At 38.3% G+C, this 25,247-nt stretch overlaps 1 protein-coding gene across 3 annotated transcripts in view; it reads right to left on the reverse strand.

Annotated features, from left to right (window-relative positions):
* LOC134541155 (catalase) overlaps positions 1-24,661 on the reverse strand; it is a 67,342-nt gene extending 42,681 nt beyond the window's left edge. The window contains exon 1 of one of the 3 annotated variants that reach the window (XM_063384372.1): positions 24,386-24,661. In XM_063384372.1, coding sequence (XP_063240442.1) covers positions 24,386-24,439 — 54 coding nt within the window. In that variant the 5' untranslated portion in view covers positions 24,440-24,661. Of the gene's footprint in view, positions 1-15,749; positions 15,840-24,385 lie in introns of those variants that run through there. The other 2 variants (XM_063384370.1, XM_063384371.1) reach the window with 2 other exon arrangements.
* Positions 24,662-25,247: the final 586 nt, after the last annotated feature.

A 25,247-nucleotide genomic window follows, 5' to 3' on the forward strand; every position in this document is an offset into this window, starting at 1 on the left:
AGGCTTCCCATCTTCCCCCGGGAACCAGGTCAAGCGGGACTCCTCGCCTAATTAATTATTCATACCCCGGCTTTATCATCAAGTGACCGGTCGAACAGCCGAGCGTGACGCAGCACGTTCTAGAGAGTTCGATAGCGCTGCCGTGCCGTGTGCCGACCACGCAACCAGATCCACATCGCTGCGGTATCGATCAGTCGACCGCGGGTTCGAGGTCGATTTTTTTTCTTCTTTTCCTTTTCCAAAGCAGCCATCGTGCAAAGTCGCGTGCACGGAAGTATTTCATTTCTGATCTCTCATGCAAAAAAAAAAAAAGGGGGGGGGGGGGGGGGGGTTTGTCTGTAAAGTCGGTTTACGAACGATATTTTTACGTGATAAACGTCATAAGAAAAAACATTGATGAAAAATTGCATACTTTTTTTTTTAATTTTCAAATATTATTTACAGTATTTGCAAATGTAATTTAAATAATTTGTTTAAATATAATCAAGAACAATGTTAAAAAAAACACCTTAACCTGTTTGATATTATAGAAGATTTTTTTCGCACGGTGGTCGGCCGGTTCTTGCACATTCGGCTCAGGCGGAAAGTGACAATGAGTCATGCTTTTTCGTGCGTGCAGCCGGCGTTCATCGCTTTATAAGACGTTATCGCGTCAAAAAAAAACATTTTTAAACCAACATTTTTTTTCTTTTCAACAACGTGGCCTGAAACAATTATCTTTTATTTACTTTATCTTTTGAACAAACCTACAGAATTTATAACAAAAACCTTTTTATGTGACAACCAAAAAAAAAAAATATTGCATCAGTTTTCCGGAAATGACTTATACATCAAACCAAAATTCTAAACTCTAAATGTAATTAAATTTGGAAAGAACCTAAACGCTGTTCAAAAGTAAGTACTATATTACAAACTAAAAAAACAATTAGCTAAAAGTTAATATTCCACAGTATAGAAGTTGCTTGAATGATTTTAACTAAATCATTGTTTAAAAAAACTCTCTCTTTAGCAATTCCTTTTTTTTTTCTGGGTTTGTGTGTTCACGGAATCAAGTTTCCCGACCATAAAGCATGTCACGTCCTTCACATTTTGCGATAGAGTCGGCTACGCTTAAATATATCACCAGCAGCGTCTGCACACAAAAAACTGATCAAACAAAACGAGATAAAAAAAAGTTTTAAAGGTTCAAAATATTGTAAAAGACCTAATACAGTATCATAAACAATAATTAAAGGCTCAGTATGTCATGCTGTTTTTTTTTCTGGTTATTACTGTTATGTAAAGGCTTTTTCTCTGTGAACACATACCGGTGGTTTTTATTGTATCTTGTGTTCTGTCTCGAATATTATCAAGGAATATATACTAAATATTTTCTAATAGGGATAAGAAAATTCACGGAAGTAATCATAACTACGATTACTCGCGTGTTCTTTTAAGGTGGCCGTCTGGCCGTCTGTCGCTAAGGGCGATACCGGGTTGCGCATCCACACACATATTCGCCTCTACGCGTTAGCGGGAGGATTTACTAGCACACATTAGGCGACACACGATCAAAGCTGGAAAAATCCGCGTGATTACGAACACAACATTTTTTTGCTAAACTCGCACCATTGATGGACATTCCGACGATTATGTACCGTAATCTTTGAGTACGAACACAAATTTCTGATGGTATTTATCTGAGAAGCCTAAGATGTACATCAAGTTCTGTCCCTGCCCGAACACGCCCGAATATTCACCTTCGCCCAACCTCGGGATTTGTTTTATTTTTGCGCAGGAAAAATAAATTCAAATATTAAAAGTGGTCGGTTAGGTTAGCTACATTAAAACACTTTAAAACAGTATGGACGGTTAGTTAGGTTAGTATAACTACATTAAAATAAACAGAGAAATATAAATATATATAAATAAACCCGAGGTTGGCCGAAGGTGAATATTCGGGCGTGATCGGGCAGGGACAGAACTTGATGTACATCTTGGGCTTCCCTATTTATCGCAACGAAGCTACGTTATATAAACACCACGTGTGAACCAGTTAATGGTGTGAAACGAATTAGAGGTTAGCGATTCAATTAAAATATAATAAGCATTTTGAAAAAGGCTTAACAGTTACTTAACAAGTTAGACCTAATGAGGAGGAAATAAAATAACCAAATCGGCTTGTCAAACCCGAGCCTTAACAGAATCTCACAATACATTTTGCACTCTGGAACTAAACACAGCACACACATACGCTGAGTTCGATACCACCGCAGAGATAACAAAAGCAGGCGCCAGCATTCGACCCTCTCTTATCAGCGCGTTGATCAAAACAAAGTCAAGAGCAGTGTGTTTTCAGATAAGCTCTTCCGAAGGTCAAGGCTCGACCCCAAAGGGGGGTGGACATCACAGGTCACAGCGACACAGAATACCCAGTAGCTATACGCTGAATCCACCCTCGGAACAATAAATAAAACCGTTAACTTACATGCCACTGCAATGTTACAAAAGGGTAAAACAGGTCCGGAAAAGGACAGCCCAAATTAACTAACTACGAGTTCATTTATCAACTACAATAACTTCACAATTTCCTAAATAAAAAAATAACAACCATCTGAATGACTGTCAACAAACTAATACTCCCCCAATCTTTGATTTTTTTTCCAACGTTATTCATCCCAATGATTGGCATGTCGAGGCATAAATCATCTCTCCCAGGCCTCCTTTCTTTACCTTTGTTCAACTACACATTTACTCCCAGGGTCTTTCTATAAGCGCCGCGAGGAAATAAATTTATTATTTCAAACGGGCGACCAAAGCCAAAGCTGAGTTCTACGCCATGTCAAACAAAAAAAAAAGTTGTCTGTAAAGTCGATTTACGGACGATACATTAACGTGAGAAAGTCATAACATAACATTGAATCATTTTTATTGAATTATCACTATTTTGTATGGATACAAAGAAGGAGTGAAATTAAATCTACAATTCAATTGATAAATTTCTTTTATTTGCACTCATTAATTCAAATATGTTTATTACTTTAACGAACAGATTATTTTAACTATAACTTTTATACATGTTTGCTATTTAACTTCTTCCAATCTGTGTTATTCTGTTAAGGATAGGACGATGATAGGAAAAGTAGGAAACGAATGGGAGTGTTTCAAGTTTAATGTGCCTCGAGAAAGTCAAATCGATGGTTGTTACAATCGAGTGGAAGAGGGATAGATGCAGCGCAAGCGTACAATGAGCGTAACGGGACACAGCGTAACGGGACTGTGTGTTAACGGGACACTTTTTCGTGCGTGCAGCCGGCGTTCATCGATTTACTAGACCACGTCAAAAAGCACAAAAGATTTATTGCAAGCAGTGTCCAAATATTTGAAATTACAAGATGGCGAGGCCTAATATTCCTTAATGAATCCGTTATTCACTCTCATAACTGGAGCTCGGCTCGACTGTGGCCCTTATCTACAGGTGAATTTCTTACCCCGCACCCCCTGTCACGACACATCGCGCCGCGAAACCGTCCCAGATTCTAAGATCTTCGCACACGGAGACCGTCTCTCGTCGGCCGCTATCGCTCGCCAAAGGGAACTCACTCGCAGTCTTCACTTCACTCCTCTCGCAGGTAGGTCCCCTTCCCCCCGTTTTTTTTATAACTTCTCGTTTCGCCCCTTTAAGAAGTGTCTCGTCTTCAAAAGTCCTCCGACTTGGCACTCAAAGAAGCTACAAGAACAATGGCGTCCTAGTTACGTCACTTAGCGCGACGGTGCTCTGCCTGGAGACCTGCAGAACCTTCCAGAGGAGACAAAGAGGAGTCGCCCCTTGGACTCTTAAGCTGGGTTTACGATTGATTTCCTTAAGAATTATAACTTAACATCGAGCACACGATTAAGTCAAAACTACATTTACCAGTTTATGATTGACATAGAAGTCGTTAATTCTAACCAATCACAGCACAAAACACATGGTCGGCCATTGTTCGAAACGGAGAAGCAGGTTTGAAATAGGTTATTGACAAATGGGATATCTATTTTTCGAAATGGATGATTATTACAAATGACAAATATACGAATTCTAACCCAAAATACTGCCTCGCTCGGCCCAATAATAAGACATAAACATCCGGTTGAAAGGTTCCGGTTTGTTGTGATTGGTCGCTTCCCTTAAGTTTAACGAAAAATATAAAATATAACCATTTCTGTTAAGTCTTAAGTCATCATATGGTTCGCACACGACCCGTCAAAATTCACACACGACAATAATAAACCATTCCACTAGTTTACATAGAGTCATATGGTAAGTACACGACTAAGTCTTATGTCTTAATTCTTAATTTTCAATCGTAAACCCACCTTTAGGGGGGGGGGGGGGAGGCCGCTAATGGGATTCTCGTGTAGCGGTAGGGGAGGGTACTGGTGGTACTCGTGTCTCGCACATTCAAAAAACCAGACTGCGCGTTCAGGTTGGTCGGACATCAACTCTGGCATGCTTGTAAACACTATGTTACTTATGTTTTGACATGAAGAATTTCATTTTACTCTGTTAGACTTGACATCAAAGTATGACAAATATTCGTGTGTAACATTTTAGCTCTCAGTATACGACCTTTGGGAGGAGTAATTTCCCGAATGAAATGGAAGTTGCGTGTTTTTTCAGGGTGTCTCGGGGAGAGGGGGGGGGGAGGAAGGGGGTACCACCACAAACGACCGGAAAACCTGTCGAGGATGTGGTCGAGTCGGAGAATCCTTAACCATTCACTGAGCCCCGATACACTGAAAACATTTATTTTTCTTCGTAAAAAATGTAACTGAAAGAATCATGTGAAATTACAGAGATTTGTAAATTCTTACATTCACACAAAAGCAACTCTATCGCTTCAATAATTAAAATAAAAATGTTCGCAGTAATACTAGGTTCGGATTCTTGACAGTGCTGTTATGCTTTATTACCTTTTGCGTGGTTTACAAAATTTATAAAATAAAATTTATAAAACCTAATCATAATGTAAAATTATGAGAAAATTTTCGTAAGCGTGACAAGAAATACTGCATGTATTTATTTCAAACACGCCAAAAAAACATTGCAATGTGTTGGTACAACTTTACAAAATAAGTTTTGAAGTATTATCATTTCTTAGCGACTGGTCTCCAAAGAAATATTTTTTTTATTACTAAAAAAATATATTTTCTATATCCCTCTCCCTCCCCTAAAACACAAATTCGCTGCTCGTTGTTATAATAAATATATTATAATAAGAGTGAAATACCACATTTTTTCGAGCTTTCATACTTTTAGGCACGATTTTGAAGTATTATTTTAAATATCCATGAACTAATTAACTTTTAATTTTATTTGCAATCACCTACACGTACAAACCATCCTTTTCTGGAGCGAAGAAAATAAGGAACAAAACTTGGCGATAGTTCTAACCTACCATTACAATTTTACAGCTGGATACAATAATAACAAACATGTGAGGAAGTGATTTGTAACATCGAGCCTTGGTTACGAGCAATTTTTTTTTTAATGTTGCAAATAACTTGTAATACAAAATTCGGACACGAAATTTAACGTAGAAATCTTTCAAATAATGCCGAGCGTGATAAATATACTCTTTTTTTTCACCTACATTTCTGGACGCGAATCTCACGTAGTTTCCCCAACCGCCGCTAGAATTCGCTGCCGGAGCAGCTACGTCGACTCTCGAATCATTCGATTTGAAGAACGAAAATTTTAAAAATTCATATAGTGAAACGTCTCCGATAAAGTATGAAGAAAATAAATTGTAAAAAAAAAAAATACTAAACCCCTGCTTTGGACCTGATTTTCGACAAGGAATTAAATTATAATACCGCCCATTTGATAGAATTCATTTAACATTTAACACTATGAAGTTTCCCTTTATTCTTGTGGCAAGCACCGTGGTTACACATTTCTGTGACAGGCGACTTCCGTTCCATTCCAAAGAAATATCGTAAACCGAGAGCTAAGATGTGTCACATCGGGGGAAAAAAAGGGGTGTTGTCGGTTTACGGACGATAATTTTAAGTGATAACGTCATAAGAAAACACTGATGAAAAATTGCATACTTTTTTAATTTTCAAATATTATCTACAGTTTTTGCAAATTTAATTTAAATAATTTGTTTAAATATAATCACGAACAATTAGTTAAAAAAAGACCGCCTTAACCTGTTCGATATTATTATAGAAGATTCTCTCGCACGGTGGTTGGCCAGTTGTTGCACGCTTCAGCTCAGGCGGAACGTGACAATTTTTTCGTGCGTGCAGACGGCGTTCATCGAATTATAAGACGTTATCACGTCAAAAAAAATTAAAATTCGATGATGCACGAACGTGGATTATTCGGAAGTCTGATACGGGGGTCTGTGAATAATAGGTCCGACTCCCCGGCAAGGGTAGAGAGGTCTATGACGAGAGGAAAGCTATCGCTCCAGTAACCACATCCTCACAAGGTCTGCGTCCAGGGTCTGTGACGAGTCCCGGAAGGTTACTACAGGTCAATGTCCTTGCCCACGGTTGATGCTTTCTCTCTCTCTCTCTCTCTCTTCCCCACTCCTTTTCCAGTTCAAAACCTTTATCAACACACGCATGAGCCGCGCCTAGAAGCCTCGCCAGCAGGGTGCCCACAGTTAGTACTTTCGTACTAGATCTAGTACTTTCATAAGTGTTTTTAGTGGTCTAGTACATTTACGCTCAGATCTAGTACTTTTTTTTCTTTAATATAATATTACAGTAACTCCAATATGTTTTATTATTAAGCGTGATTATTTTTTAAAAAACTATGGAATGTTTGTGCGTGTGGTGTGATAATATTTAAGTAAGAGCATTGCAATGCCATAACTTCCTAAATTGTTAAAACCATAACAAATTATAATTTAGTATTTTTGTTTTTTCAAATCTAGTACTTTTTTTCTCGCCTAAGTTGGTACGAAATATATTTTTCCCCTTGTGGACACCCTGCTCCCCAGCAAACTCTAACCAAAGGCCTTCGTCTACCAGGGCACACACACGGTGCGCAGAGCTTCAGGAAAAACAACGCGATTTCAAAACTACTCGAGATATCCCACTGGGGGTCTGCTTACGAAAAGCATTTACATTTAAACAGTTCACCGAGGGCCGCAAAAGAACATTTGATGTGTAAGAGGACGTCCATTAAATACGCGAGTCCTTTAGAAAGGGGGGAGGGGGGGGGGATAGTGCCGAATACCACCCTATCTCACTTGCGGAGATGGTTGGGGGGAGGGGGGAATGTGTTCTAGCAAATATCAAGTAATTTTCCTTTTTTTCCCAGCAAGAAAGTGTAAAACTGCAAGAAAAACTGGGTTAAAATTAAGTAAAAACATGTTTCTCCGCTAAAAACGACTAAATCCTGCACAATTTACATTTACCGCGGTTAATGCGAACGCCACAAAGTCACTCTTGAGACTACACACGAGTCCCTCGTGGACTGAATTAGAAAAGAATATTCTTTTTACGCATTTCAGTAGTTCCTACTTAAGTATTTTATTGTTCAATTTTCTCACTGTGATTCTGGACTACGCTGTGTCTTAAACACTAGTCTTAACTAGTCTTGAATATATAGTTTTTTTTTTTTAATAAATCCAACGCAATCAAGCACAAATTTAATGTATTTACAGTAAAAAAAAATACGCATTTTGAAAAATCTCACGCGGGATCAGGGGGTTCAACTCTGATAGCGTTCATTACCTTGGATTCAAATCCCTCAGGCATTGTCCTGCATATCCTGCCTTCTACATTCCTCCATCGATTTATTCCATAAACATGAATATTTTCATAATCACTTAATTAACTTTTCCGCTGACTTGACACTTTAAAGCACAACAGTGAGAGAAAAAAAAACTTCGTAATAAGGCAAACGCAGGAGTACAGCACAAAATTCCGCTCGAAGACAGATAGTTTTTTTTTGACGTGATGACGTCTTATAAATCGATGAACGCCGGCTGCAAGCACGAAAAAGCATGACTCATTGTCACGTTCCGCCTGAGCCGAGCATGCAAGCGAGAGCGCGGAACAAGCGATAGAGAGGCACGATCGGCTTGTGACGCATCTATCTCTCTTCCACTCACGTTACCGCGTAAAATTATCGTCCGTAAACCGACTTTACAGACAACACCCCCCCCCCCCTTTTTTTTTGTTTATCTGCGCATGCGCGAATTCAGCGACGTTTTAGAAAAAAAAAAACAGCCCAGAACCAAACACCTGTAGACGTCGTAAAGCCTTCATTTCACAGACGAGAGAGCCACACCCGAAGTTCATGCGCGCTTTTTTTTTCCGTTCTATCTCATTGTATAAACCGGTGTGGCAATAAATTTTGCGGTCGATTAGGATAGGTTAGCTACATTATAAATACTTTAAAACATTGTGGATGGTTGGTTATATTAGGTAAGTATAGCTACATTAAAAATACGTACCGTAAAATCATTTTATGGCTGATTAGCAAATAACTTTTTAATATGTAGCTATCCAGGGCTAGGAAACGGTTTACATGATTTCACAGTATCTTTAATGTAGCCATCCTAAACCAAATCAACCGTCCACGATGTTTTTAAGTATTATTATAACGTAGCTAATCTAACCTAATTGACCATTAGTTATCATGAGTTACAATGAACAAAAAAAAAAAAACCCGAAGATGCACGATCGGGCGTTTGGCTCTCTCGTCTGTGAAAAGAAGGCTTTCCGCAGACGTCGACAAAACAGCGAACGCAGCCCGGTTGAGACCTGTGACACCCGAGATGAAGCTAGCGGGGACGCACCACAACGCCGAACGTACGATAACGCCGAATACCATAACGCCGAATGCCAAATTGACTACAACGCCGACAGTTAAAAAAACTGCTGTGTAACACAACGCCGAATTACCACAACGCCGAAAAATGTCATTGCAGGACTGCCATAAAGGTTAGGTTAGGTTAGGTTGTGGTATTTCGGCGTTCAGATACATTTAAGAAACACATACAAATTAATTGAGTTGTTTTTCATTTTGCTCCTGCCCCCCCCCCCCCCCCCCTTTTTTTTTTCCACGCAGCAAAATTTTTCGGCGTTACTGTATTTCGGCGTTGTGGCACACAGCAGTTTTCTAGCTGTCGTCCTTGCGGTCAATTTGGCATTCGGCTTTATTGTTACGTTCGGCGTTGTGGTAACGACCCCCAGCTAGCTGGCTGTTTTTCACTCGCGTAGCGAACATCGCGGGACACAGACAGCACAAGCTCCCTGTGCGTGGACGCAGCTTCAAAAAACTGCACAGACTAAGTCGCCAGGGTGTCCACAAAGAAAAAAATATTTCGTACCAACTTAGGCGAGAAAAAAGTACTAGATTTGAAGAAAGAAAAAAGTACTAAATTATTATTTGTTATGGTTTTAACAATTTAGGAAGTTATTATGACATTACAATGCTCTAACTTAAATATATCACACCACACACATACATTCCATAGATTTTAAAAATAATTACGCTTAATAATAAAACATATTGGAGTTACTGTAATAATATTATATTAAAGAAAAAAGTACTAGATCTGAGCGTAAATGTACTAGACCACTAAAAAACTTATGAAAGTACTAGATCTGGTACGAAAGTACTAACTGTGGACATCCTGCAGTCGCCTGTGTGCTGCGGTGGCTTCTGGCGATAAAAGTCAAGCAAAGGTTAACTTCAGCGAAATGAGCTCGTTTACGCTCCGCCCAAAAAAAAGGGGGGAGGGGAGGGGGCGTTTGTCTGTAAAGTCGGTTTACGGACGATAATTTTACGTGATAACGTCATAAGAAAACATCGATGAATAATTGCATACTTTTTTTAATTTTCACAATATTATTTACAGTTTTTGCAAAATTTAATTTAAATAACTTGTTTGAATATAATCACGAACAGTTAGTTATAGAAATAAACTGAAATCAAAATCAATGTGTCAATAAATTGTTAATTTGAAATGACTAAATTGGACAAATAAGTCAATTTTTCTTTTAAAATGCTGCTTTGAAAAAGCCCGCCTTAACCTGTTTGATATTATTATAGAAGATTTTCTCGCACGGTGGTTGGCCGGTTCTTGCACGCTCGGCTCAGGCGGAACGTGACAATGAGTCATGCTTTTTTTTCGTGCGTGCAGCCGGCGTTCATCGATTTATAAGACGTTATCACGTTAAAAAAAAAAAATCGCCTCGCCGAAGTTTTCGGCGGACGAGGCTAAATTTCACCTTTTTTTGGCCACACCTTCCACGCCTGGCGAAAATCCAAACGAGTTTCTTCGGGACTATTTCAGTCACGTTATTTCGTCAGCTTAAGTTTTAGGCGCCAGAAAGATTTTTTTTTGTAAAAATAATTGTTAGATAACACGTTTACGTGGGCCAATCAGCGAGCAGTGTCCGTCCGTCGGACGCAATACGGGACATTGGGATTGAAGACAGGGGCATTTCAAGGTCGAAATCGACCCGAGTGGCAGTGTCATGCATTCACGACGCCATGCGCGGTGTTGCGCAAGAAGGAATGCAACTCGTGTGGGGAGTCAGAAGGGGCGCAGCTACAGAGGGGGGGGAGGGGGGGGGGGGGCTAGTAGCTCGCCAAGGCCACTCCTAGGCTATGACGCCTTTGCATCCCGCATTTATGTGCCCAGGGTTTTCCCTCTGTCTATGGAGGTTTTACCTGGGCCCAACTTATCTAGTTTTAGTCTAGAATTAAGAGTGAGGAGAGTTAGTCATGGCGAAAACGTCTGCCATGGCTGGCCAATCCCCTCCTAGCACATGATGCACGTGACCTTCTCAGCATGGTTAAAAACCCGCATGTTTAGAGCGTATAGGGCTTGCCCTGAGACGCACTTAGAGTCTTCCCTACCTAGACCCCTCCCTTACACACATAGTTTTAACTTAGGTTAGGAAAAAAAACGACTAGGGACATGTCGATGGGTCGAAAAGATATCTCCAGAAGCAAACTATTATTTAATGCGCAACTATTCAAATCCCAAAATTTGTATTTATACACAAAATAATCTATACGTACGTAAGGCATTACTTTTTAAGTTTCTTATGGATTCTATTAACATTAGATTTGTGATTTTTCGTCCTGTCAGGGTAAACCCAAGCTTTTTTTTTTTTTTTTTTTTAAATTTCTAAGCTCAACCAGGGCCCAGGGATGTTTAATCTCCCACCCCCCCCCCCCTCTTCCTCCTCCCGGCACCTTAACCCTGTAGCAGGGCCTGGTTTCCGAAAAAACTTCCTAAAATAATATATAACTGCGTGAAGTAGCGCAACTAGAACGCCACTGTTCTGGGAGCTTAGGGTTGTCAAGTCGACCATGACGAGAAAACTCAAAGGCCCAATACCATTCCAGGAGAAGTATATGTGTGCAGGGGCGCAACAACAGATGGCGGAGGGGGGGGCAAGGGTATTTTGCGCCCCCCCCCCCCCCTCAGAAACCATGAAGTGGGGGCAAACGGGGGCAAAGAAAGTGCTGTTTAATCAATTTTTAGATAATAAAACTGCATTTTCCACCTTTAAATACAAATTTTCCCGGGGGAGGACCCCCGGACCACCCGCTTCAATAGGGGGGGGGGGATCGATTATTCTTCATAAAAAGGTATATTGCCCCCCCCTTTTGGAAATTTAGTAGTTACGCCCCTGTGTGTGTGTATAAGCTAGGACAGCATAAGAAAGTAACACAAACATTAAACGCGGGAACCTAATATAATAAGTAGAGATTAAAAATTAACATGCCCCCGAGGCAGTGGAGTGAAGATGGCGAATGATCCTTTGGTGAGCGAATCTGGATTGTGTTGTGTGCGCGGCGGACCAGCGAGTGGTGCAGGGCAGTGTGTAGGGACAGAAGTGCGAGGTAAGAGACGATCAGCAGGTAGAGCCACTGTCGAGACGAGCTTCAGTGGGGGAGATTAAACTGTTGACTAAACAAAAAGTTATTAACCTGTTCTATTCTAATTAACAGTTAAAATATTTGTTAGTAGATTTTAAAAAAAAAATGTAGTTAATTAACTAACCTATCCTTTTCGAACCTGTTTTCCTACTCGTAACAATACTTTTGTTGAAGAGGTTTTTCGAGATTAAAAGGCATTTCAGAGGCACACTGAAGGGATATTGTTTTTTTTTTACTTGGCAACCCTGCAGTTCAGTTTCACCTACCCGTGACCAACAATGTTCGTGTAGGGTATAATTATTATTCATTGAATTTATAATGAAGAAAAGTTGTTTTCAAACCTTGCATCTACTCGCCCCTTCTGTTTGTTGTTTACGAGTAAACTTGTTGAACCGGTATATTAACGATAATTGAGGACTACTTTCTACTGCCTCCGTGCTAAGTTACGCCCAGGGCTGTTTTTGTTTTTGTTTCAAGAATGTTAAGTAGCTTATAGAATATGTACGACGCACGTTTTCGTTTTTTTTTTTAATTTCCATCGCTTGGTGATGGTGTAGAGATAGAGGCCTATTGTTCTTGTTCGTAAACAGTTTACCACCACGACTACAAAAAGAAGACTTCAGTAGCCCTTTAAAACAAAAGGGACCATTGTCACCGGTTTACCCATTATTCTCCTCCAATGGCCCTGTTACGCTGTCAAATCTTCGTCCCCAACTATTTGACAACGAAGTTTTAAGAATTTTAAAAATGGGTGCGTGTACTTACGTACGCGCGTGAGAAGTTATACTTCTTTGGCATCGTTAAAAAATAGTTTTTAATTGCATGGAATAAATTCTCCATGGTAGCGTTATTCTCCATGGTAGCGTTAAAAGTTTAACGCAACCTTGTTGGAAGTCGCATTAGAAGTATAACTTCAATATTACACGTAATACGGCTTTCAAGTTTTTTTCATCAAATAAATTTAGATTAACTTTTTTTTTTAACTTCTAATGCGACTTCCAACAAGGTTGCGTTAAACGTTTAACGCTACCTTTGAGAATAACGCTACCATGGAGAATTATTTGCATGTAATTAAAAACTATTTTTTAACGATGCCAAAGAAGTATAACTTCTCACGCGCGTACCTAAGTACACGCACCTTTTTTTTTTGCTCGCTCAACTTTTCCATTTTCAAATCTATGCTAATTACTTTACATTAAACATTCATGTTAAATATTTATTGTAATTCTACCCTTGAGGCCCTATTAAATCCTCAGGCATTATAAAGATTAGTTCAAAAAAAAAAAAACCATGCCATTTAAATTTTCACATTGGCTGATTTCGTCAAACATTCAACATTTTTTTCAAAAAACAAATCCAACATAGGCTAATCAACTCACCCATGTCTACAAACCTTGAGAAAACAAAATTACTACATGAACATTACCACCATCATCGTGTCATCCATCGTACGGACATTATAGAAGAATTTCGTTTGAAATGTTGGCCGCATCCGTTATTAGTGTGTGTGTTTTTGACGTGACAACGTCTAATAAATCGATGAACGCCGGCTGCACGCACGAAAAACTATCCAGTTACGCACATTGTCACGTTACGCTGTGTCCCGTTACGCTCATTGTACGCTTGCGCCGCATCTATCTCTCTTCCACTCGATTGGAACAACCATCCATTTGACTTTTTCGAGGCACATTAAACTTGAAACACACCCATTCGTTTCCTACTCTTCCTATCATCGTCCTATCCTTAACAGAATAACACAGATTGGAAGAAGTGAAATAGCAAACGTTTATAAAAGTTATAGTTAAAATAATCTCTTCGTTAAAGTAATAAACATATTTGAATTAATGTAAATTTATCAATTAAATTGTAGATTTCATTTCACCCCTTCTTTGTATCCAAACAAAATAGTGATAATTCAATAAAAATGATTCAATTTTATTCATAAAAGTATGCAATCATTTCATCAATGTTTTGTTATGACGTCACGTTAAACTATCGTCCGTAAACCGACTTTACAGACAATCTATTTTTTTGTTATTGGCTGATAATTCGCATCTGTTTAAAACGTAGGAGCTAACAAGATTATTAGGTGTCCATTCTGGGTTCAGCTATACGTATACCTTTAAAAACAATACCGTAAATGCCAAACTACGTACAGCCTAAACATATGGAAATAGAGATTTTAAATTTGAAGGAAATATTCCTTAATACCCTAAGGGTGCACTAAGAAATAATTGTACGAAAACCAGCTCCCAAGTGGGGTGTCAAGAGCGTTCAAGATCAAAACTTCCTTTTTTTTTCCCAATACTATTGTTAGTGTTTTATTCTAATTCTTTACGCTAATGCCGAGCGTAATAAATACACACACGCAAATGTGTTTTCAACTGCATTTCTGGACGCGAATCACACGTAGTTTCCGCACCCGCCGCTAGAATTCGCTGCCGGAGCAGCCACGTCGACTATCGAGTCATTCGATTAGTAGAGGGAAATTTTAAACTGTATAATGAAACGGCTTCGAGAAAACGAAAAAGAGACTTGGAAAAAAAAAGATAAAAACCTTGGTTTGGACCTAATTTTCAACAAGGAAGTATTAAAATACACTGTCATTTCTGTTAAAATTTATTAGACGGTAAATACTATAAAGTTTCCCTTTGTCTTTTGTGAACTTTCGTTCGCGCAATCCGCCACAGATGGCAGCACCGTGGTTGTTACACATTTCCGTTCCTTGGGTTCCGTCGCATTCACGACTTTACTCCCCACACAAATGCCGTATGCCGAGAGCTAAGTTGTTACACAAAAACACAAAAAAAAATTGGTTGTCTGTAAAGTCGGTTTACGGACGATAGTTTAACGTGACAACGTCATAACAAAACATTGATGAAATGATTGCATACTTTATGAATAAAAATTTAATCATTTTTATTTTAATAATAAAAGAATAAATACTAGAAATTATACTAGTAATCAGATTTTTAAAATGCAAGAATAATTAACCTTTATTTCCGAAATTGTTTTTGTAATAAGCAATTAAAACCACATTAACTTTTCACTTCACTTTATAAACAGTCGAGTGGAAGAGAGAGATGCGGCGCAAGCGTACAATGAGCGTAACAGGACACAACGTAACGTAACAATGTGTGTAACGGGACACTTTTTCGTGCGTGCAGCCGGCGTTCATCGATTTATTAGACGTTGTCACGTCAAAAACACAAATGGCATTACAGCCACATCATGAGGGGTTGGGGGGAAGCAATACGGAACTCCGTGGGGTGTTTGGGAACAGCGTTTTGCTAGTCATGAAGCAACACATCTGTGTAAAATTTATTGTCGTGGAGCTGTCGAACAGGTGAAGTACAGAGTACCTCAAGACCACAAGGACCACAAGCCATAACCAACAATGTTACAAACAACATTCGCTACAGTCGGCCCATCCCAAGGTGAAATATTCCCCGCTGCAAACTTGACGACATAACCAGGAGAATAAAAGTTAATTGTGTGCGACCGCGGGGAAATAATTTCCACCATAGAAATGTGACGTCACACCCACGTCCAGACACACACACACAAAGAAAAAGTACGTAGAGTGCACGCAAACTTCTTGCTTATTAGGTATAGATACAGATAAATTATTTACATTTTCAAATCACACTATTCACATAACGAATGATACTTATAAAGTTAATTGCAGAAATCTATAACTCTTTCTTCCGCACGAATGAATAAATAAATTGTAGATACTTTAAACAGAATAAAATAAATATGTTAGCTTCAATCGTTAGCAGTTACGGTAACTGAGGAGTAGACAAACATAAGCGGTTTTACGAGAATTCCGTAGCATCACTGCTGCGTAATTTTTTACCTCTCCCCTGCCGTCTCCCCATCCGGCCGTTACAACTAGCATACAGCATGCTCCGCTACGTACATATTTCCCCCTCCCTTGCCATCTTCCCATTCGACCGCTAGCGCATGCGTTGGAGTGGCGTCGCCGCTGACGCACTCTCCTCCTCTACCGGTTCCCCCACCACGCACCTGACTATTCCCCTCGTGCGATTGGAATTTTTCTAACGCTTGAGAATTGTAGCCCCCTCAGAAAAGAATTTTCATTTAAAAAAAAATTGGTTGTCTGTAAAGTCGGTTTACGGACGATAGTTTAACGTGACGTAATAACAAACCTTTGATGAAATGATTGCATACTTTTATGAATAAAATTGAATCATTTTTATTGAATTATCACTATTTTGTATGGATACAAAGAAGGAGTGAAATTAAATCTACAATTTAATTGATAAATTTACTTTGATTTGCACTCATTAATTCAAATATGTTTATTACTTTAACGATGAGATTATTTTAACTATAACTTTTATACGTGTTTGCTATTTAACTTCTTGCAATCTGTGTTATTCTGTTAAGGATAGGACGATGATAGGAAAAGTAGGAAACGAATGGGAGTGTTTCAAGTTTGACGTGCCTCGAAAAAGTCAAATCGATGGTTGTTCCAATCGAGTGGAAGAGAGATATATGCCGCGCAAGCGTACAATGAGCGTAACGGGACATTGTGCGTAACGGGACACTTTTTCGTGCGTGCAGCCGGCGTTCATCGATTTATTAGACGTCACGTCAAAAGAAGTGAGCTAGTATTTTAGTACTCTCCAGAGATGTGCAACATCTAATCTCGGTAACGAGCAAATTCCTGTGTTCTCAAGTTGTAAATACACTTGCGACACGAAACTCGGGACACGAAATCTACCATAGAATTCTTCAAAATAACGGCGAGCGTGATGGATAAACGAATATTGTGTTTTCCGCACCCGCCGCTAGAATTCGCTGCCGGAGCCTCAGCTACGTCGACTATCGACTCTTTCGATTTGCAGAGTGAAAAGTTAAACCATGTAATTAAACAGCTCCGATGAGAGCGCAAAAAGAATTGAAAAAAAATTCTAAACCTCAGCTCTGAAGCTGAACAAGACGAGTTGCGAGCCAATCGCAGAATCATCATTTGAGTTGTAACTATTTGAATATTTTAACTTATCATGAAATGGATCTACGAATTTTTTTTCCAGACTCTACGACTGGTGGTCCTTATCGGTGATGTAAGCTCAGTCCGCAATTAACTCAATGAATAAAAAGTACACCAGTGATTCACCTTAATCGAACTACGTCAAGTCAGTATATTTCGAGATGCCTAAGATGTACATCAAGCTCTGTCCCTGCCCGAACACGCCCGAATATTCACCTTCGGCTAACCTCGGGATTTGTTTTATTTTTGCGCAGGAAAAATGAATTCAAATATTAAAAGTGGTCGGTTAGGTTAGGTACATTGAAACACTTTAAAACACTATGGACGGTTAGTTGGGTTAGTATAGCTACATTAAAATAAACAGAGAAATATAAATATATATATAAATGAACCCGAGGTTGGCCGAAGGTGAATATTCGGGCGTGTTCGGGCAGGGAAAGAGCTTGATGGACGTCTTAGGCTTCCCGTATACTTCTTCCAATCATAACAACAAGTACTCAGGGGGTTGTGGACTATTTTAGTGTAATACATTATCGCAAGAAATCATTATCTCTACCCCCCCCCCCCCCCAACCCACACGATAATTCCAGGTGCTCAGTTCGAACCCAACAGTCCAAACTGCCAGCCTTCCTCACATTACGATTATAGTCTTGTTAATTGCTGTTGCTGTGGATGTATCATTCCATCGTAAAACTTTTAAGAAACTTCTGATGTTGCAATTTCAGCAGTTGCACTTTTGGCTAGAAAAAACGAGAAAAATAAAAGCAAAGTAACCAAAGTGTGTGTAAAAAAATGGGGGGGGGGGGGGGTGTTTGTAAAGTCAGTTTACGGAAGTATAATTTTACGTGATAACGTCGTAAAAAAACATTAATGAAAAATTGCATACTTTTTTATATTATTTACAGTTTTTGCAAATTTAATTTAAATAATTTGTTTAAACATAATCACGAACAATTAGTTAAAAAGCCCGCCTTAACCTGTTTGATATATTATTATAGAAGATTTTCTCGCACGGTGGTTGGCCGGTTCTTGCACGCTTCGGCTCAGGCGGAACGTGACATTTTTTTCGTGGCGTGCAGCCGGCGTTCATCGATTTATAAGACGTTATCACGTAAAAGATAAAATGTCTGCCACGACACTGAGCTGATGTGGACTGACAGTTTTGGACTGGCGAGTCGCCTGTTCCCACACACGGCAGCTCGGACTGAGTGAGTATGCAAAATCGGACCAAGAGGGTAGAAATATGGAAGGTTTATTTTTTTTTTTTTGTAAAAACTGCAGAACTACTGAAACACCCTTAATATAAAAAAAAATGTTTGATCCTTTTGGAATTATTATACCTCATGTGTCCAACCGTCCTGTCACACACGACAGTTTTGAGTGCCTTCGAGCCATCAGTTACGTCAGCCCAACCGTCCTTACTCAGTTCTGACTGTCCAAGTTCCGACTGATAAGTCAGAACTGTGTATGGGCTGACGTAACTGATGGCTCGAAGGCACTCAAAACTGTCGTGTGTGACAGGACGGTTGGACACATGAGGTATAATAATTCCAAAAGGATCAAACATTTTTTTTTTTATATTAAGGGTGTTTCAGTAGTTCTGCAGTTTTTACAAAAAAAAAAAAATAAACCTTCCATATTTCTACCCTCTTGGTCCGATTTTGCATACTCACTCAGTCCGAGCTGCCGTGTGTGGGAACAGGCGACTCGCCAGTCCAAAACTGTCAGTCCACATCAGCTCAGTGTCGTGGCAGACATTTTATCTTTTACGTGATAACGTCTTATAAATCGTCAGTTCTCGTGGCCATCAGTATATATGTACCTCGGAGGCATACGACACTATGTCCACTTTTTGGCAAAATGCACCGTTTGATGTTCTTTCTATTGGCATACAACACTAAGATTTACATCATGTCAAAAATTCACACATTTTTGGTAGAAAATAGTTCAGTATATAAGTGAGGCACTATACAAAAATTAAAAATTCTTCAAACTGCTCTACGATTTTATATATGTATATATAACCTTTGTTTTGACGATGGTTTTTGCAGTGTAAAGGCCACGAAACGAAAAAACTAGGTACAGTATCGGAAATCGCACCATGGTAACGATTGCAATGGGAAATTTTCCTTCCGAATGTAGCCATGAATCACGAATTTTGGCCGGCGGCCACACCGCAAAACCACACACGAGGTGTGGAAAGAATGTCGAAGAAAACACGCCACATGTATGACGACGCAATATTCTCGTAGGTCAATCATTTTTCCCCCTCTCCACTGCGGTGACTGTTGCGTAAACGCGAACTGAAGGTTCCCCCCCCCCCCCTTTTCTAAGAAACGCAACACGAAGTTGTTTGTCGCAGACCTAATTTTCCCTCCCTCGCCCGATGAAGTTTGTTACGTAACGACTGTGCGTTCCTGTTACGGCCAGGAACAGGATCATTTCCACGGAGTTTCCAACGCTCTTACTTCAACAAAATTTTCCTTGAGATTTCCCCATTTTACCTGTCTCGTTGGTCTATCTGGCCCCACAGATCCGGAACTGCTAATGATGTTCATGTGTCACTAGGGAAGCCTTCATTTCACAGACGAGAGAGCCAAAACCTTAAGTACCCAGAAGTTTTTTTTTCTTCCGTATCTTTAATGTAGCCAGGGGCGTAGCCAGGGGAGGGGGGGTTGGGGGTTCAACCCCCCCCCCCCCCCTTTAGCACAAAATCTTTAATTAATTTCTTATTCATCACTCAAACAAATTTCATATTAAAATAAATAAAAATTTTACCATTAGAATATTAAAATTTAAGTACCGAAAACTGCTAAAATAGCACTATTTTACACCTTAAAATCCAAAATTTCCCGGGGGAGGACCCCCGGACCCCACACTTTAATACCGCGGGGAGGGGGGCCCATACTTCTTAACACCCCCCATACACAAATCCTGGCTACGCCACTGAATGTAGCTATCCTAATCAAATCAACCGTCCACAATGTTTTAAAGTATTTATAATGTAGCTAACCTAATTGACCATTAGTATCCTTTTTATCAACACCGCCATATTTATTTACAATGAACCAAAAAAAAAAACCGAAGATACACGCTCGGGCGTTTGGCTCTCTCGTCTGTGAAAAGAAGGCTTCCCGTGTCACTATCAGTCTGCCACTTCCGAAATGCACGGAAACGTTAACTCATTGCAAACCAAGGAGATGGAATTTCGCGGTTACGAAAAATCAATAATTTGTGTAAACATCTAACCTCGTTAGTGAGCGAATTGTTCATATTGCAAAAAAAAAATTAACTTATGATAAATAACTCGGACACGAAATTCAACGCAGAATTCTTTGAAATAATGCAGAGCGTCAATAATAATATACTGAATTACTGATAAATAAAATATACGCTTTCCAAGTAGGTAACAAAATTTCTGGCCGCGAACCATACACACGTACTTTCAGCGCCCGCCCCTAGAATTCGCTGGCTGAATCGTAAACGCAGCTTGCCACCATCAAACTCAGATAGCAACACGAAACAAACGTAAATTTTAAACTATTAGAAACGGCTCCTATCAAATGATGGGGGGGGGGGGGGGGGCAAATTTTTTTTTAAAATCTTAACCTTACCTTTGGATCTGATTTTTGAAAAGAAATTTTATTAAAAATACTAACTATATTGTTAAAAATTCACTAAACAGTGTTTGAACCATGTCCCTTGAGGTCATTCTTAAAATGCTGTTGCTGTATGGGCAGGGATTTCTTGAGCTGCAGGAAATCATTGTAGGGTCAAACACCTCCCTGCAGGAAACTTGAGGGTGAAGGAAATTTAAAAAAAATCGAAGTCCCAAATTGTGTCCGAACGGTCACTGATCACTGATTGGCCCACCTGACCCTCTTGACGTCACGACGGTCACAAGTCACAACCACCCTGGGCCGAGCACAATGGTCAACTCGGAACTTTTTGTCCCAATCTGTGTCCTCTGGTAGCACAGAACAACACTCGCGATATTTTGGGTGTTTCCGGTTCCAGTTTCAAAAAAAAAATGGTAAACAGGAAAAAAAATAATGGATAGTGTGGTAGGAACAGGAAGCCAAGAAAACCGAGGCAAAATGTTTTATCAGTGCTGTCCGTTTGTGGACTGCACTTTTTAAAGGGCGAACACGCGTATTCATTTTTGGAATGTGCTTAGAATTAATTTATTAGAATTTTCTTTTGCATAACAAAATACATTTCTTGAACTACAACAACTTTTACAAGTTAACTGAATACTCAAAACTTATCTGCAAACTCATTCCATTACATTAAAACAAAAATATAAAAAAATTCTCTCTCTCACCCTATTCCAACCCCCCCCCCCCCTTCCCATCCTTTTTTTTTTTAATTATCTATCCATTAGGTATATCCGGAAACAGAACTACTCATCTGTCCTCAGCGATTTCTTAAATGCTTTTCGTTAACAGACAATCTGATAATGTGAGCAATTTTCAAATCACATGGTTTCCTTTTGAAGCTCTACACACAGCGGGTGTGCCCGGCTAGGCGGGGACCTTAAAGTTAAGCATATTCCTGCAATTTTATCTCTGCTGGCTAAATTAGATCGTGTTGAAGCTAGAAGCAATGTTATCAACACACAAAGAAATTTTTTTTTGTTAATAGTAATCTATGCTATTACAGTGAAAGGTCATTGATCCAGCATTCCATTGTTTGGCACACCAATCCAGGGTTCGTACTTTCTTGAGCAATCAAAAATTAAGGGGTTTTTACGGACACCTTTACTTCATCGCCTTCACCACTATCAAGTCGGAAAACCATTTGTAATATTAAAAAAAAAAACCTCAAGAAAATAATGTTGTACAGTTAATGCAAAAAAAAAATATAATTTAGTTGGTTAATTCAATTCTTACAGATAAGCCCCAACTGTCCAGAATTATCTCCGGAACACTTCTATCTGAATTTTATACCCCCTACAATTTACCATAACCACTAATTATATTTACTTTAAAACTTAAAAGAACCTAACACAGTAAAACACACCCTTTTAGTTTGAAGGTGGGATACAAACTATGAAAAACAAATTCAAAATTTTTTTATATATGGCTCGAAACTCACCAATTATACTGGGCATGCACAAAGAGTACCAAGTCGGAAACAAAAGATTAAAATACCACAGCATTTATCCATTTCTCGCAAGCTATCAGTCTTCATTAAGAAGTTTTTAAGGATTCTTAGTGAAATTTTATGAACTTTTTAGGGCCCTTAATCACTTCCAAGACAAATTAGGGACTTTTTAAGGACATTAGGAGGCATACGAACCCTGCATTTGAGCCCCCCTGCTTTCAGATTTTTTTTCTGGTGCATTTTTGGCTGTTCACCTTAGTTGCCAGGCAAGGTTGGCTTAATTATACCACCATGGTTTAAACTAAGTAATTTTTATAAAAACATTTTTTAATTAATGTATTTTTAAATAGAATATAATTTTTTCAATGAAAGGTCTGATTTCACTCTAATAACAATAGTTTGATTATTAATTTTTCTTGTGATTTACAACAATACAAATTATATACTAATCAATATAGGTATCTTTAAAATTAACTGAAGTTATAAATCATACCCACCTAAATACTCCTCTAAAATAAAAATATATTGGTTAGTTCCTATTCTGCGGGAAATCCCCTACTAAGACTGTAAATCCCCACTCTGAAGGAAACACCCATTCTAGGGAGAATCCTCGTCCTGTGGGGAAATATCCCTTTCTGTGGTTAAGTCCCAGTCAGATGTGCAGATTTCATGTTATAACTTTTCAGGTTCAATATGAGTGGCAGAAAGCGGTATAGTGTGTGGCTTTCACTTGAACATGCTAAAAACCATAATAACTAAAATAATTTTTAAAAAAAAATGGTTTAAAACTAAAAAAAACAGATTGCTTGGTTTGTTTTCAACCCTGCAAGTAATAAAATATGCACATATGTTCACAGTTATGGTTAGAATAATTTTATCATTTTAAAGTTTTTTTTTGCTGCAGGGATTTAAATTAAAAAATAGGGAGGGGGCTGGACATCATTTTTTTGTCCCTGAACTCTTGTAAAGTTGTACAACAAAAAAAGATAGTGAACTGTTTGGCATTTAAAATGTTGAAAATATAAATTCTTTAGCGGTTATGGTTGGCATTATTTGTGGTTTTTACTTAGTTATTAACAAGATAATTTGTGTGAATTTTTCACAATCATTACAAAAATTTCCCGAGCTCATGATTAACAGATTTCCAGGCAAATGCCAATGAATTTATTTTAAAAAAAACAAAAAAAAAGTATTTTTATGTACTACTTGTCCCTAATGTCTTACCCAAACCTAACACACCCTAACACAATAAAAAATTCAAAATTTACAGTTTTTTTTTATTGTAGCTAACCTATATAACTTTTAAAACTGTATACAACTTAAAATACAGCAATCTGTTTCACAGAATCATCAAATAATATAATTAGGGGTACTCAAGAATCGTACTTTTGGAATTTTTTTTTTCCTTTAGAACACTTATTCTAGACAATTATCAATGATTAAACTTAACAGATGAGACTTTGAAGGAGTTTTATAGAAAAATTAAGTACTTTTACTTATTATGTGCTACCACAAAACTGTTACCATTCTGCTTTCTTGACTGAGAGGGAAGTGAACTTGGCAAACATACATGCCAACCTGCAGAATTTTTTTTTCCAGGTTTCTCTTATGTTAGATAAATTATTTCTAAAAGGGAAACATCCGCACTAACTACACTTACATTCCAAGGACAGTCACATAATGGAGTAAAATGTACCTACACTTTTTTACGTTACAATTCCTTTCAAACTTTATTTTGTAATTTCAAGTTATAACAAACTTTTTTTTTATTTACTCCTTTTTTAATGGTTTTCCACCCCACAATTTTCCTGGTCTTCATAGAAATTCCAACTAAAAGTGTTCTGTATAATCAAAAAAAACTGAGTATGTACCTTTGTATGTGAAATAATCAGGCAATTGTTCATATAACAGATATATAACATCTTTGAAAAGTAATTTTTTTTTAATTTTTTTTTACACATAAGCTGTTTAAGTAGACCTCCTCAATTAGTCTATTAAAATTTATATTTCGTATAAACGTTTTTTCATGATGGATTATTATTTTCTGTAATTAGTGCCAAAATTTCATCACTGAGCTTAGTTAAAAATAAGATAATTTCAAAGACATGATAACAATATTCGTGTCAAAAAAAACCTAATATGGATTTATAATTCCACCCCCCCTCAAAAAAATACATTGATTAATTTCAATGGTATATCACTTAAATAAAAACCTACCTAGATAACATTAATTAAAAATTGTTAGGTTAAAACGCCAAACTCATTCGCCGGATACGTTTATTGTTTTTCGTGAGTAATTACAAAAAATTCAATAACCTTCCCTCGATTACATTTTTCAAACAACGGAGTTAGGAAATGGAGGAACTAACCTTCAAGTTCTTTTTGTAATTCACCAGCTGGTTGGTGGCTGAATCCCTCGACATTCTGGCTGAGATAGCTTGCGTACGATATACCTCTCACCGCACCTCGCACTTGTTTACGAATGTCACACGGACGGCGTACTCGGTTTTTTAAAACTCTCGTTCCCCCTTCCACAACTCCATTGACAAGAACGTCACAGAGACACGCCTACAACGAGGTTTGAAGATAACAAGTAGTTACATATCCACTTGTGACGAAACATTAGTGTACGTTCTCGTCACCAACTATCAGCGCTGTTTTGTCTCAGTGTTGCGAAAAAAGAAAAAAAAAAAAAAAAAGCCGACCTCCGTAGCGTAGTCGGATGCACACCGGCTTACGGTGCGAGGGGTTCGAGTCCCGGGTAAGGCATGGATGTTTATTTACAGTCAGAGCTATGATTGCTACGAAATGATAAAGATTGGAATGATTTAGTTCTGGTTGTGGGCGAAAGCCGTTAACCATTCAAACTATAAAAAAAAAAAAAAAAAAAAAATTGCGAAAAAAAATTAATATGTGTTAAAGTTTAATAAAAATTAACTGGAAAGTCATGTAATAAAAAAATATAAAACGTAGAGAAAATCTTATTGAAACCAAAATTTATTTTCTAATATTATATTTCACTGAGGAACCAAACCACCATATTTTTGCAAAGCGGTTATAACCAAGGTCAATAGATACCCCTTGGGATATAACGATGAGGACTATGACGCCATGTTGAAAAAACCTGATGTTTTTGTTAATAAAAACATTCTGTGAATCTTATGACCCTCCATGTTGATATGAACAATGTTTCCAGTTTATTCGTGAATTTTCTTGGCTTCACTTTCACGT

This window comes from Bacillus rossius, chromosome 18 (assembly GCF_032445375.1).
Source record: "Bacillus rossius redtenbacheri isolate Brsri chromosome 18, Brsri_v3, whole genome shotgun sequence".
In the NCBI taxonomy this organism is placed as follows: domain Eukaryota; kingdom Metazoa; phylum Arthropoda; class Insecta; order Phasmatodea; family Bacillidae; genus Bacillus; species Bacillus rossius.